The sequence below is a fragment of the Sinocyclocheilus grahami genome, unplaced genomic scaffold (genome assembly GCF_001515645.1).
Source record: "Sinocyclocheilus grahami isolate Dianchi unplaced genomic scaffold, SAMN03320097.WGS_v1.1 scaffold859.1, whole genome shotgun sequence".
Taxonomy (NCBI): domain Eukaryota; kingdom Metazoa; phylum Chordata; class Actinopteri; order Cypriniformes; family Cyprinidae; genus Sinocyclocheilus; species Sinocyclocheilus grahami.
The window spans coordinates 316,718-333,113 of record NW_015506038.1 but is presented as its reverse complement, the minus strand read 5'-3'; the positions used below and the strand labels follow the sequence as shown (position 1 = coordinate 333,113).

Here is a 16,396-nt window from a genome sequence, read left to right as displayed (position 1 = left end):
GACTTGGGCGTGGGCTCCACACACACACACACACACACACACACACACACACAAATAAAATTACCCAGAGCACCTTAGTAACCGCAGATTGGAAAAGCACCAGCGATACCCTAGCATTGTGGTGGCACGTTTTATATGTAAAAACAACACTTACGTTTCATTTTCTAAGTTATCTTGCTTGAGGCCGACACCAAGTAAATATTGCCTGAGATGTTTTGCTGACAACAACACAGATGACATGGCGTATCAGATTTTTCGGATATAAATCATAAATCCTAAATTCATAAATTACTGTTTTGTTCAACAAAAGTTGTGGGATTTCTGTGTCACAGTGATTGTATATTAACCTTCTGTCACGACTGTCACACCACGTTATGTTTAAATGAGAACTGGCAATGTAACAACCAGTCCTAATAGGGATGTGCGATATGCATAGTCTACGATAATATTGTAATTGTTGTTTTAACGATGTGGTATGTCAGTTATTTTGCAAAAAAACAAACGCATTGAGAGTCCAAACATTCACTATCAGCGCAAATGTGATACAGATTTTATACATTTAAGTAATAGCATAATTTAAAAAAATTTTTTTATACCAGTTATATTATTACATAACAGTTCAATAAACATGTACAGAGCACCTTAGTAACCGCAGATTGGAAAAGCACCAGCGATACCCTAGCATTGTGGTGGCACGTTTTATATGTAAAAACAACACTTACGTTTCATTTTCTAAGTTATCTTGCTTGAGGCCGACACCAAGTAAATATTGCCTGAGATGTTTTGCTGACAACAACACAGATGACATGGCGTATCAGATTTTTCGGATATAAATCATAAATCCTAAATTCATAAATTACTGTTTTGTTCAACAAAAGTTGTGGGATTTCTGTGTCACAGTGATTGTATATTAACCTTCTGTCACGACTGTCACACCACGTTATGTTTAAATGAGAACTGGCAATGTAACAACCAGTCCTAATAGGGATGTGCGATATGCATAGTCTACGATAATATTGTAATTGTTGTTTTAACGATGTGGTATGTCAGTTATTTTGCAAAAAAACAAACGCATTGAGAGTCCAAACATTCACTATCAGCGCAAATGTGATACAGATTTTATACATTTAAGTAATAGCATAATTTAAAAAAATTTTTTTATACCAGTTATATTATTACATAACAGTTCAATAAACATGTAGTTAATATTGTGTTAAATTTTAGACTTTTTTTTTTGTTGCAATATTTCGTCAACAAAAATAGTTTCAAACAAAGCCAAGCAACAAACAGAAGTGTTTCTTTCCTGAATAATCCCTTGTTTTTTAAAGAATCAATATTTTTGTGATCTATTCATAAAGATAAGTCACTTGATTTGTTCCTGAATGAATCAGCTGTTCGAATGAAGCAAGTGAATGAATGATTCTACGACTCACTCATTAAGACAATGGCTTGCAGCCACCTACTGGCGGTTTTAGATTCACGCTTAAAGTATCCTTTAATTTAAAAAAGATTATTATTTCAATATATTTTTTTCATATATTTTTAAATATTAATCCCAAAGCATTATTTATGCAATTGTAAGTGCAGTGTAAATACCTCTAAATGCCACTTAAGATGCAGCTTTTGCACCACTTTAGCACTGCAAAAATGTATTTAGTTGATAATAATTTAATTTTATTAGTACCAGCCTATAGTGTCTTACTATTCAAACTTAATTTATTGACTAAATGTAAGAATTTGACAAAAGATGATGCATACATAGGCTAGGCTAGAAAAAGCATCATAAAAGTAAAAAAGCTCCTGGAGGTGGCAAATGTCACCCCTTAAGCAAAAGTAAATTTATGTTGATTTTGTCAAATGATCAAACAAAATTCCAGAAAATTTTGATATTTCATTTTTTGTCAATATCACACACCCCCAAGTCCCACTTGCATCTTTTTCTCACCTGCTTGATCAGCATGTAGGTCTCGGACATGATCTTCTCGATGCGCCGCAGGTCATAGGTCATGCCCTTCTGACCTTGCTGCCACACCCTGTACGCATCCAAAAGCAGCGTCTTGCCCGACTCCACGTCATCCAACAGTTTCCTCTTCCTGCTGGGTCTCTGCTGTAGTGCCACCTCAGGGGTACTGGCTAGAGGTGTGGGGTTGCTGGCTGTTGGCGTTGTGACCATACTAAGTGCTCCTTTAGCTGCGTTCACCTGATTCTGTAGCTGCTGCTGTTTTGAGCTAATGCTTAACTCCTCCAGTGACAGCTCCGACTCCCGACTGCTCTCTGGGACCTTATCGGCCTCCTCTGCCGCCGATTTAACCACCCCCTGCTCCTGTGGTCCAGTTTCAACAGGTGTTTGAGGGTCTTTGAATATTGAGGCACCTGGCCATGATCCCGGGCCAAGCTCCATAGGCTCTATAAGTCCTGAAGTACCTTCTCTGGGGTGAACGGCGCACACTGTCGCCTGATTTAAAGGCTCCAGGGAGAGCTGAAGAGTGGCTGAACATTGCTGAGGCATACCAGGAGGTCCGGTCTCACTTCCTGAGTCCTTAGGGGTGTCGGGGAGTCCTGCTTTAGGCTGGGTGGTGTGGGAGCGTTTGGGGTCTTCCACAGCAGGAGGCTGGTTGGACACATCCACAGTGGTCATTTCACCCATAGAGGTGGCAGACGGTTTAAGGGGAACACTTACCTGAGAAAGAGAATGACACATATATAAAAATGGCTAATTTTGATTCTGCTGACAGAAAACAAGACGTATGCCAATATATTATGATTAGTGCAAACTAAAGAAGCTGTGACACTAGGAGTGAGGAAGGAAAATGTGCTGCACTACTGGATCTGGTTTAATTCACAATGTAAAATGTCCACAGAAAGAAGCTCAGACACGAAGATGAGCGAAGCTATCACTCTGTTCTTCAAGCAGTTGGGATAGCATTAACTAACGTGTTAGCACAAACATAAGCGTATCCTTGGCTGTCAGATCTTAGTTCCCAAACATGGCAGTGTCTCCATAGGAAAAACATGCTACCAAGGCCACTGATCAGCTTCTATTTATATATATTTTATATATAAATATAAAACACACACACATATAAAACAAAAATAAAACTCTAAAAACAAACCAAAAATTTAAATTAAATAAAAAAATAACAAAAAAGTAAAATAAAAACCTTCTAAAACCAAAACAAGGCAAAACACAAAAACAAAGTTACATTTTAAAAAAGAGGCAAACATACACACAAACAAAAAAAAAAAGTAAAATCTTCTAAAAACCAAAACAAATAAAAAAATAAAATAAAATAAAAAACAAGAAAAACAACAATGAAAACAAAATCTTCTAAAAAAAAATATATAAAAAATAAAAAATAATATATATATATATATATATATATATATACATATATATATACACCAAACAAAAAGGAAAACAAAGGGCGGATTCCAAACAGAAGTGAACATCCTTCGAAGTGTGAAGTGTGTTCTTTGAAGGGTGCAGGGCACTACTGTCTCGTGTAATCGTTTGGAACTCCCTCGACGAAGGGAATGTCTGACCAAATGTTACCTTGACAACGCTGCGCGTGCGTGCAGCATTCAGCACTCCATCAGTTGTTGCAAATAAATATTTATTACTATTATTATTTTATTCAAATATTGTCTACTCGTGTCTTATTTACTATTAAACATTTTCAAACTAAACCTGCTTAAACTTGCTTACACTACCATTGTAAATCCTTTTTCTATCACTGACGAAAAATATTTTGTCTTACATTAAAATAGACAAATTTAATTCGCCTATTCTACTTACATTTGTGTGGGAAGTCGAAATCAACCCCAACTTTACTTTAAAAAGCATTGCAAGATCCACTAACCGAAGATCACATGATCACAAACGGAAATCACTTCTGTGAAGTGACCATCGCATGTTCCCTTCGCTAACGGACTTCTGGAAGGGCTCTTCGTGAAGGGATTCAGTTGTTCACTTTCGTTTGGAACATCCCTACAAATGGTCCGAAGTGCCCTTCAAGGGCGCAAAAAAGCCGTTTGGAATTCACACAAAAACAAAACCTTTGGAAAAAAAACAAAAAAAAAAACTAACGAGAATGTAGTTTACATACCCCTGTGAGTTTATCCAGATTGTCTTCCAGCACTTTTACAGTGAAGAAAAATGCTCGCTTGGCCAAAACTTGTCGGTCCACATCTCGCAAGTACTTCCTATAACACACAACATAAAAAGATGTGATATGTCCTTGCATTTAAATGCTTCATGCCATATGCTTCATATATAACAAAATAGGAAAACAAACATACAAAAAAATGGATGATAGCTGTATGTAATGCTATACATTTTCAAAGAATATTTAAAAAATTTCAAACAACATTCATAACAAACATGCAAGACAAGGGTAACTGAATAGTTCACAAGCATTTAGCAACACTACATTTCAAGAGGCTACTTCACTCCGTTTCCTGTTATAAATATGCACATTTAATTAAATGAACCAAACAAAATAAACAAATTAAATATTTGCAATCTCTTACTTTCCCTGATCAGGGGTTCTCTGAAGCATGAGGGAGATTTTAAGTAAAGTGTGGTGATCTTTCAGTTGAGACAGAACATCCAGCAAGAGCACGATGGATCTGTTCATATGAGATGCAAAACTCCCAGGACGATCGATCTCATCTACTGGAATACGCCAGATGCCCTGAGGGAGAGAAGGAGAGAGCCATTAGCAGAGAGAAGAGGAGTTGCTCTGCATGAACTGAGGCATCAGGACAGCTTTAAGCCCGGCGCTAGCTGTCAGATCTGGCTCCTGTCTCATTTGCCAAACAAGCCAGCATCTCCACAGGGAAAACTGATGTTACCAAGGCCACTGCTGAGCTTCTCTTTACAGCACAGTCCAAAAAATACATAAGGGCCAATTATAAACACAATTCAGTGCTTCACGAACATCTCTGATTGAGCAAAACAAACCTCCAGGCAAGTTTATTAACATTCACAAAGGTGAACATGCGGAAAGAATGAGTGGACGACTTCGGACAGCGTAGAGCTCATAGAAGGTAAAAATGAGAGCGGTGGTACAGACGAAGAGAAAATGGAGAGAAGTGGAGAGATTTTAATGTTGTAAGGCCATCTGCTCTTGGCTCTTGATGTGTTGGTCTCCGGCCATGAAGAAAATCTGCCCACTGATGAGAAATCTGCCTCAACCCACTCTCACTCTCTCTCTCTCTCTCTCTCTCTCTCTCTCGAGATTCATCTCTCAAGCCCTCTGCTTCATCTCGAGCTGTTCGTCTTTCCCTCCAGTCGTGCTGGTCTGGTGTGTGAAGTGTATCTGGCTGGAAAACAGCAGACTAAACAGAGCTATTGACAGTCAACAGAGATGGCAAACTAATGAAAATGCCAAGAGAACATACTCTATGCAGACACCTCTAGTTATGCAAGCTCGATTTCACGTGGCATAGCATTGTGAAAGAATTCATAGCACAGAATGGTGCATTCTCAGGATGACTGCATGCGTGCAAGAGCAGACATTAACATAAACCGTCTTCCTTTACCCGTTTTCTCTTTTAGATCAACTACCGTATTGTCATGGTGGCGCAACAGTTTGAAGAGAATCTTGCCGTCTTACCGGAAAATATCACATTATATCACAGTAACGCAAGAGTACACGTTAAAGCCGCAACAGTTTGAAGAGAATCTTGCCGTCTTACCGGAAAATATCACATTATATCACAGTAACGCAAGAGTACACGTTAAAGCCAATGTGAAATGATGTTTGACACATATTTTACTTGTATAATCAGAATCTTTAACAAAAAATGTTGGGCAGGGCTTGATTTTATTTTATTTTTGAGAATTTATTTAATTACCAGAACGAACTCAGAAGGTTGGAGTTGTTCAACCAAGTTCTCAGAATGTTCATGACATCGGCCAAAAAGAAAATCATTGTTTATACACTACCAGTCAAAAGTGTGGAATAATTCAGATTTTGTAATATGTTTGAAAGAAGTTTTCTATGCTCACCAAGGCTGCATTTATTCAATAAAAAAAACACATTAAAACTGTAATATTGTGAAACAGAATTACCACTTAAAAGAATGGTTTATTTTTTTCTATTTATTTTAAAATGTAATTTATTCCTGTGGTGCAACACTGAATTTTCAGCATCATTACTCCAGTCTTCAGTGCCACATGATCCTTCAGAAATAAAAAGAAAGAAAGAATGAAAGAAAGAAAGGATACATGATGCACAAGATTGATATATATATATACAGTGGGTACGGAAAGTATTCAGACCCCCTTAAATTTTTCACTCTTTGTTATATTGCAGCCATTTGCTAAAATCATTTAAGTTAATTGTTTTTCCTCATTAATGTACACACAGCACCCCATATTGACAGAAAAACACAGAATTGTTGACATTTTTGCAGATTTATTAAAAAAGAAAAACTGAAATATCACATGGTCCTAAGTATTCAGACCCCAACACTGCAACACTGAATTTTCAGCATCATTACTCCAGTCTTCAGTGCCACATGATCCTTCAGAAATAAAAAGAAAGAAAGAAAGAAAGAAAGAAAGAAAGGATACATGACGCACAAGATTGATATATATATATACAGTGGGTACGGAAAGTATTCAGACCCCCTTAAATTTTTCACTCTTTGTTATATTGCAGCCATTTGCTAAAATATCTATCGCGGTTACATGCTCACATGATGTTGCTGTGCTACATGGTCACGAAATTTTATCATTTGTACAGTGGGGCAAAAAAGTATTTAGTCAGCCACCAATTGTGCAAGTTCTCCCACTTAAAAAGATGAGAGAGGCCTGTAATTTTTATCATAGGTATACCTCAACTATGAGAGACAAAATGAGAAAAGAAAATCCAGAAAATCACATTGTAGGATTTTTAAAGAATTAATTGGTAAATTCCTCTGTAAAATAAGTATTTGGTCACCTACAAACAAGCAAGATTTCTGGCTCTCACAGACCTTTAACTTCTTCTTTAAGAGGCTCCTCTGTCCTCCACTGGTTACCTGTATTAATGGCATTTGTTTGAACTTGTTATCAGTATAAAAGATACCTGTCCACAACCTCAAACTGTCACACTCCAAACTCCACCATGGCCAAGACCAAAGAGCTGTCAAAGGACACCAGAAACAAAATTGTAGACCTGCACCAGGCTGGGAAGACTGAATCTGCAATAGGTAAGCAGCTTGGTGTGAAGAAATCAACTGTGGGATTGATTATTAGAAAATGGAAGACATATAAAACCACTGATAATCTCCCTCGATCTGGGGCTCCACGCAAGATCTCACCCCGTGGGGTCAAAATGATCACAAGAACTGTGAGCAAAAATCCCAGAACCACACGGGGGGACCTAGTGAATGACCTGCAGAGAGCTGGGACCAAAGTAACAAAGGCTACCATCAGTAACACACTGCGCCGCCAGGGACTCAAATCCTGCAGTGCCAGACGTGTCCCCCTGCTTAAGCCAGTACATGTCCAGGCCCGTCTGAAGTTTGCTAGAGAGCATTTGGATGATCCAGAAGAGGATTGGGAGAATGTCATATGGTCAGATGAAACCAAAATAGAACTTTTTGGTAAAAACTCAACTTGGAGGAGTTGTTTGGAGGAGAAAGAATGCTGAGTTGCATCCAAAGAACACCATACCTACTGTGAAGCATGGGGGTGGAAACATCATGCTTTGGGGCTGTTTTTTTGCAAAGGGACCAGGACGACTGATCCGTGTAAACGAAAGAATGAATGGGGCCATGTATCATGAGATTTTGAGTGAAAACCTCCTTCCATCAGCAAGGGCATTGAAGATGAAACATGGCTGGGTCTTTCAGCATGACAATGATCCCAAACACACCGCCCGGGCAACGAAGGAGTGGCTTCGTAAGAAGCATTTCAAGGTCCTGGAGTGGCCTAGCCAGTCTCCAGATCTCAACCCCATAGAAAATCTTTGGAGGGAGTTGAAAATCTGTGTTGCCCAGCGACAGCCCCAAAACATTACTGCTCTAGAGGAGATCTGCATGGAGGAATGGGCCAAAATACCAGCAACAGTGTGTGAAAACCTTGTGAAGACTTACAGAAAACGTTTGACCTCTGTCATTGCCAACAAAGGGTATATAACAAAGTATTGAGATGAAATTTTGTTATTGACCAAATACTTATTTTCCACCATAATTTGCAAATAAATTCTTTAAAAATCCTACAATGTGATTTTCTGGATTTTTTTTCTCATTTTGTCTCTCATAGTTGAGGTATACCTATGATGAAAATTACAGGCCTCTCTCATCTTTTTAAGTGGGAGAACTTGCACAATTGGTGGCTGACTAAATATTTTTTTTCCCCACTGTATATACACTATTTAGATTTTATTATATTGATTTATTAAATCACTTACTAAATAAATCTAGTTAAACATAATTAAAGCATGTTTCCCAGAAACATGTTCACTAAAATAACACAAGAAACAATATTTAACCACTTTCATTTATATCTATCGTCATAACAACAAACAGAAATATTTACCGATACAGCAAAAAAAAAATTTGTAAATGAAAGATTTTTTGGAGTATGTTTTACAAGAAAATACTATTTTAGTCTTTGTACTTCAAATGTTCGCTTTAATTCAATGTATTACTTAACAGATTGTAATTATTTGTGAAATTTGCTATCAATTTTTTGAGTGAAAAAAAATTGTCTTTCAGTGTACATGTATTTTAACTAAAACATTTTAACATATGAAATTCAATATATTAAAGTGACATGGAAATCTTGTGAATGTTTATGTTGGTTTGGCACACATAAATCCGATTCGCTGAAACAAGCAGTTTGAACTGATTCACAAAAATGAATCAAACTTACTAACTATAACGCTGTTTTGAATAAAAATTTTAAATAAGAGTTTCATGTTATTAATACTATTAAGACCCTCATACTCACAAATTGTGAGACAAGCCAAATAAAACTGCACTTCTTAATGCCAAATAAAAAGCACATCAAAACCATCCTGACAAAAACAAAGTGGCTTAAAATATACTATAAATATTCAACATATATCAGCCAACTTTACCTTTGAATCATAAACACCAGACTCTCACAGGCCAGCATCAGTGGCTAATGCCATAACACAAAGTTTTAGATGTGAAACAGCAGTCCATAGAGAGAAGCTGCCAAGAATGAGTCAGTGTGTGTGTGTGTGTGTGTGTGTGAGAGAGAGAGAGAGAGAGAGAAAGGCTTTTGCCCTTTCACTGCAGGCATTACCCAAAGCCCCTTCAGCAGCACACAGTAGACGGATGGATACAGGAAAAAGAAAGGAGGGAGTGTATCCTGATGGATAGATATGGGAAGGAGGCGTGTCCAGAAGGATCAGCGGATGGAATGCTATTAGACAGGTCTCTGGCACAGGACCCTCGAACCGCTGTGCTACAGTCCAAATAACACGGCTTTACGACCCGATTACACACATGAGCTCAGTCATTCCTGCACTGCAGCAACTGTTCTTCTCATCAGCATGTTTACAAGATGTGGGGTTGTCTCATAACTGTGGGGTTTGCATCAATAATACTATTATATAATTTCCAGTCAATAATTAAAGTAATGTTCATAACAAACAAAGTTTGTTTTCCAAAATAACTACAGTTGTTTTATCAATTAAAATAAAATAGATTACAAATCAAATATCATGATTTCTCTGTAAATAAACTGTATTTGCAAATTAGACTTCCTTTAAAAATGTATTGCGCTTAGTTTTATGAGAAGAAAACGTGGATCAAACGTGATTGACTTAACATCCTCCAAACAAAGAAAGCTAATTATTTTACTTCTGTTCAGTTACAACTATTCTGACCAGTGTTTTAGAAGGTGCATGCATTAACTGTGTAAACGTAATGGTGTTAAATATATAAAGTCTTGAAGAACAAACGTTAGCCTCGGATTAAAACACTGACGTTTGTAAATGAGTTTTAGATTGAGTGCAAAAATGATGCTTCTGTTGTTTCAGCAACTTGTTTTTAACGTTGGCTTTGCTGTTACGATAACTACACTAGCATTTGATATAAGTGTGGCTTTTTGTGTCAGTGAGAGCTTGCACCACAGGCTGACAAGACTGTTTACAAAAAGAAGAGACATTATGGGAGTGAATGGTATGTCCCTTTCAAAAGGTTAAGTATTATAGGCAAGTGCTCTGGAATTTGATACACAAAGAGCCTCGTTCATTCTCCATTTCTTTTTTTCTGGGAATCCCCACATCTCCAGAGGTGAACAAATAAATGATAGCCATGATCATATGAGTTTAGCCATGAAAAAGAGAGGGAAAAAATAAAAACAATGCTTCCACAGCAACCAAAAAAACTTCCTGATGACTAACAAGAGTGAATCCAGCCACTCATCTGCTTCTGATTAGCATATTTCCATTATTATGAGAAGGATAACTTTTTGACTTCAACTAAAATAAGCTCCTGAAGATTTAAGATGACGTACACGACACAAATTACTTAAATTACTAATAAAAAAGGTACCAAACCATACAAATTTACTTAGAGCAGTCTTGAAAAGACTAAACTCGCTGACCATTGAAAGAAGAGCAAGCCGTCATGTCTGTTTTAGGCCTACAGCTGCTCCTAATGCGACCAATATAATCTGACAGCAAAATCATTGAATTGAGCCCAGCAGACACAGGGCTTCCCTCACCATGTGAGCCCAGTCCTCTGAGCACGAGCTGCAAAAAAAAAAGTCTGTTTTCATTAGTGAAGAAGAGTTTAAAACGATGGAAATTAAATCCTCCATTAGTAAAAAAAATAAAATAAATATATATATATATATATATATATATATATATATATATACTTTCTCAGCTGCCTTCAATATAAGCAGTGCAAACCAGCAGAAGAAGCTGCAATGTGGAGATTTCAAGAACGCTGCAAGATATTTCTGATACGCAGTTCAGATTCAACACGTTTGACTAACTAAGCGAAACTAGAACACATCAAATTCATGAATTTTATCTCAGGGATTCCCCCTAGACACCTAACCTCACCTACGTTAAAAGTGTCAAGCACGAATTATAGTATCTAAAAGTATCCAGAGAAGCATCTGCACTCCACAACTGCAAGCCAAAGAGGAACACAAGGAAAGTGGGAACAAGGCAGAAGGAGGTTCCCAGTTTTCTGACGCATCCGCTGCACTTCATAATTCCATCTCTGGTCATTACTGCTGTTTGCATTGATGAAATGCAGGACTCCGGTGAGAGCACTAGCTAACTATTATCTGCGTCACACGTGAGAAGAGTCAATGCTCTCAAACGCTCACTTTCTTCGTCTCGCTCTACTACACATATCTTTTTTTTTTTTTTTTTTAAAGAACGTAACAATCTCAAATACAAGCAAGCTGACACTTTTCCTTCCCACCTTTTATTCCAGGAGCAAAAACAGAAGGAAAAGGAAACTAAACAGGAAAAGCAAAAGGAATAAACTCACCATCACCGAGGAGAGCTACTCCACGCTCTGCCTGTATGAAGTGTGTGAGTAAATGGGATGTTTAGATATTTTTTAACGTTCCAGCGAGAGAAGGCGAGCTGAAGTCCAGGCTCGAGAGAGTGGGCTGCACGCGTGCGGCGGGAGGAGAAAAGGAGAGATGGCTGAACGAGTGTGCCTCAAACAGACGAGCACTTGCTCTCCTCTCTTTCCAACCCTGCCATAGCAAAACAAAACGCCCACGCTTCTCTTTCTCTGCTCTGACCCCAGCGCGCTCGCTCGTGCTCTTGCTCCTTCTCTGTACACAGACGGAGAGACAGCCCCTTCAGAATGCAGCCAGCCAATCAGAGACGGACTCTGTTTCTCAGCCCAGCAGTACACAACCACTCAAACATACACAGAGAGAGAGAGAGGTGAACGACAGGAGACAGAAAACAAGCAACAGGATGTTAGTGTGGGGCAGAGGGAGAAGGGTGTATATGAACACAAACACAAAGATTAGAGACAAGATTAAACAAGAACGGAGAAACAAGAAAGATAAGAAAAGAGACCAATAAGAGACCAAAACAGAAAAAACAGGGAACAATGGGACAAGAAAAGAGAAGAGGTGAGACCAGAAGAGGAGAGACTGGATGAAAGAGGAAAAGAAGGTGAGGTGAGATGAGATAAGGAGAAACAAGAATAAAAGTGAACAAAGAAGGAGAGAAGAGAGATGAGAAGATAAGAGACAATAACACACCAAAAAAGAGAAAACAGAATAGACAAGAGGTGAGACAAAAACAGATGAGACAAGATGAGACAAAAAAAGAGAAGATATGAGACAGCATGAGAGTAAAAGAGAAAGGAAGACAAAAGAGGAGATAGGACAATAAGAGAGAAACAGAGACAGATGAGAAGGGAAGAGACTAGATGAGAACAGAAACAAAGACAAAAAAAATAGAAGAGAAGTTAGATGAGAGGACAATAGACAATAAGATAGAGACCAAGAAAAGAGAAGAAAACACAAGAGACAAACTGAGACAAGAAGAGAAGTAGTGAGACAGACCGAGAGAAGAAGACAGTAGAAGAGAACAGAAAAGGGAAGAAAAGAGACGAGACAATTAGAGGACAAGAGAAGAAAAGAGGTGAAACAAAAAAAGACTAGGACAGACGAGAGGTGACCATAAGAAAAAATGAGACTAGTTGAGACAAGGTGCGACAAGAAAAGAAAAAGGGAGGGGGGCGAGAGGAGAGTAGGAAAGAGAAGAAGAGAGACAAGAAAAAAAGTGAGATTGAGAACAAAAGAGACAGTGAGAATAGAGAATAAAAAGACAAGATGATGCAAAGACAAGATCTGAGACAAGTAGAAGACATGAGAAGAGACAAGAAAATAAGAAAAGGAAAGATGAAACAAGATGAGACAAAATACAAAAGGTGAGAGGAGTGTTTTGAGTTGATTAGCTGATTGGCATGTCACCATATTCTAATTTGTTGAGATAGTGAATTGGTGGGTTTTTGTTAAATGTGAGCCAAAATCATCACAATTAAAAGAACCAAAGACTTAAACTACTTCAGTCTGTGTGCATTGAATTTATTTAATACACGAGTTTCACAGTTTGAGTTGAATTACTGAAATAAATGAACTTTTCCACGACATTCTAATTTATTGAGATGCACCTGTACATGAGAAGAGAAGAACTTCAAGAAGATGAAACAAGAAGGGAGAAGAGGCGAGAAGAGATGAGAAAAAAGTGAAAAGAGATGAGACAAGAAGAGAGACGAGAAGCTGGGAAAATGTTTATGTTGCAGTCACTGAGGCGCAGAGAGTGCAGAGGTGTATCTCTGCCATACAGCTCTAATTTCCCCTTCTCTCTCTGTTAATGTTTGTGCTTTTCCACTGAGACAACAACAACACACACAAACACACACACACACACACACACACACACGGCATTTCCAACCTCATTCTGCTAAAAAGAATGTCAAGATGCAAATCGTGCTGACCGTATCTCTACATGTGAACCACAGGTGCTTGTTCGGCTGAACTTTTACAAATTTCAGACATCTGAAGAAAACTGGACAGGAAGTAAAGTAAAATAAAATAACATACAAAAATAAAACAAAATAACAAAAAAAAAATTAGTAAAAGGTTTATCAGTTATAGGTGTGATGCTGAAAGAAATGAAGACAAATGAACATGATCCAGGCAGCTAGTCTGTGGCTCGGGCCAGTGGTCCAGTGAGAGCAGGAGAGTGGGTGGCTACATATGCAAGCGCATATGCCTGAGTGTGTCATTTTATGTTCAACAGAAGAAAAAAAAAAAACTCATACAGGTTTGGAACAGCCTGAGGTTGAGTAAATGACAATTCTCTTTTTGGGTGAATTACCCCTTTAAATCTGCACATTTTTTGAAGGATACCATTGGGCAACATGGAATACCTGTTAGATTAAAGGGATAGTTCACCAAAAAAAATTTAATTACCCCATGATTTACCCTCAAGCCATCCTAGGTGTATATGAGTTTCTTCATTCAGACAAATAGTCAGCTTTATAATGGCAGTGAATGGGGGTCGAGATTTTGAAGCCCAAAAAATGTCCATCCGTCATAAAAAGTGCTCCACATGGCTCCGGGGGATTAATAAAGGCCTTCTGAAGTGAATCAATGTGTTTGTGTAAGAATAATATCCATATTTAAAACTTTATAAACCGTATACTGTACACGCGTTCACGTGAGAGTGGTGCACCAGCGGATGATGTAGGACAGGGGCCTCCAAACTCGGTCCTGGAGGGCCAGTGTCCTGCAGAGTTTAGCTCCAACCCTAATTAAAAACAAATACTTACTAGGCATACTATAGACTTCCAGGCAGGTGTGTTAAGGCAAGTTGGAGCTAAACTCTGCAGGACACCGGCCTCCAGGACCGAGTTTGAAGATCCCTGATGTAGGACGTAGGTGTAGCGTAAGCTCTGGTGAGAATATGCTAGCTAGTCTTGTGAGAACCAAGTTTTGTTTACAGCAAAGGAAAACCAGTCTCCTCCATCCTCGTTTTGTATCTCTAATTTGTGACACACAGTGTTTTGCTTTGCTCTTTCCTCTGCGCTTCTGCGTTCGTCACTTCTCACCAGAGCTTACGCTACGCTTACGTCCTGCATCATGCTGGAACGTCACTGGAACGTCACTCTCTCGTGAACGCGCGTACGACAGTTAGCGGAAGCTAGAGGTTATGGTTTATAAAGTTTTAAATATGGTTATTATTCTTACACAAACGCATCACTTCACTTTATGAATCCCTCAGAGCCGTGTGGAGCACTTTTTATGATAGATGGACGCACGTTATTGGACTTCAAAATCTCAAACACCATTCACTGCCATTATAAAGCTGGGAAGAGCCAGGACATTTTTTAATATAACTCAGATTGTATTTGTCTGAAAGAAGTAAGTTATATACACCTAGAATGGCTTGAGGGTGAGTAAATTATGGGGTAATTTTCATTTTTGAGTGAACTGTCTCTTTAAAGAAATAACCATAAAAAACATCTCTAAAATGCCCACCATAATACAATGCAAAAGCTCTTCAGAAGGCGCCATGAGCCCTGGACCGGATGCTGCTTGTGTATGTGAGGATTTTCCCATAAGCTCAGAACAGGTGGGTACGAGGTTGGTGTATCCTAGTGGGCAGAGCTCTGAAGCCCAGCGAGCTATGACGCCCGAGTGTTTTTATACAGCCATGTGCCAAAACTGACAAAACCACAGGCTGCTTCCTCCCAGCGACCACACCCACAGCCAAAGGTAGACACACTAACAAAACACTAATGTTACGGCCTCAGCTCTGTGAAGACTGTACCAATGTGCCAAAAGGCCACTGGGCAAAACAGCAATAACACATGTGTACACACCATAGTGATGCCATCTGTCTGCCTCACGGTGTGCAGCGAGGACTGAAAATCCAGCCAGTTCAGGGCATTTTCAGTGAGGAGTCGTAATCGCTCTGGATTTGTGTGTGTAGAGGGGTTTTACTGCACTGTATCGAAGGATCTCATGATGGCATACATCACACACATGTGTATGAACAGCAGACTCACTCTGCCAGATAAACACACATCACTAATATCTCCAGATATCTCCTAAATTTGCTGTGATACGGTGAACTTTGACATAAGTGTGGCTGCATGCTTGTGTGACTTACGTTGAACAGATTGGTCTTATTCCTCTCGCAGAAAAGTCCTTGTGCCGGCATGTGCTTCAGCTGTTGCCATGGGACACTGCTCCCTAGCAACACGTCTCGTGCCCATTGCAGGTTCTGTGAAAACACAAACATATTCAGTCAGCTCTGTATGCAGGAGGGTGAGAGAGTGTGTGATGACTTGAACCGAGTGAAGTCGGAGGAAAACCTGCCCACTTCACTCGCACACACACACACCTGATGGAATACTAGAGTCCTGCTGAACTGCGCAGTATATACTATTTAATGAAAAAGTAGGCCGTATGTGAAACAGTATGCAGTAGGTGAGGATAAACATTTCAATTAAACACAGTGTAGACTTTGCTGTAGTACGCAGTGATTCTCTCTAGTTTTGAGAAAACAGTATGCATTAGCTAGCAATGAACATTTCAAACTGTATCACACTACACTGTCATGTGACTTTAATTAATTATGCAGTTATACACTATAGTCAACATTTGAAGTGGATCAAAACCTTTCATCAAAGTTGTCCTAAAACCAAAATACATTCTTGTCTTAGGACAACTTTGATTCACTTTTTTGATCCACTTCAAATGTTGACTACTGTATATTGCTTACGCTGCAGTGTCATGTGACTAATGAAGTATGCAGTGATAGTACATACTGAATGCTGCCAACTAGTTTTGAGAAAACAGTATGTAGTGATAAATACAGTATCTGAAAGTATTACACTACATTGCCACATGACTTTAATGCAG

The 16,396-nt window shown here is 38.7% G+C and overlaps 1 protein-coding gene across 1 annotated transcript in view; it reads right to left on the bottom strand.

Annotated features, from left to right (window-relative positions):
• Positions 1-16,396, bottom strand: part of LOC107563165 (calcineurin-binding protein cabin-1-like) — a 105,367-nt gene that overhangs the window by 32,556 nt on the left and 56,415 nt on the right. The window contains exons 32-35 of the mRNA XM_016247960.1: positions 15,642-15,755; positions 4,531-4,694; positions 4,107-4,203; positions 1,946-2,680 (exon numbers count right to left, since the gene is read on the bottom strand). Coding sequence (XP_016103446.1) covers positions 1,946-2,680; positions 4,107-4,203; positions 4,531-4,694; positions 15,642-15,755 — 1,110 coding nt within the window. The remainder of the gene's footprint in view (positions 1-1,945; positions 2,681-4,106; positions 4,204-4,530; positions 4,695-15,641; positions 15,756-16,396) is intronic.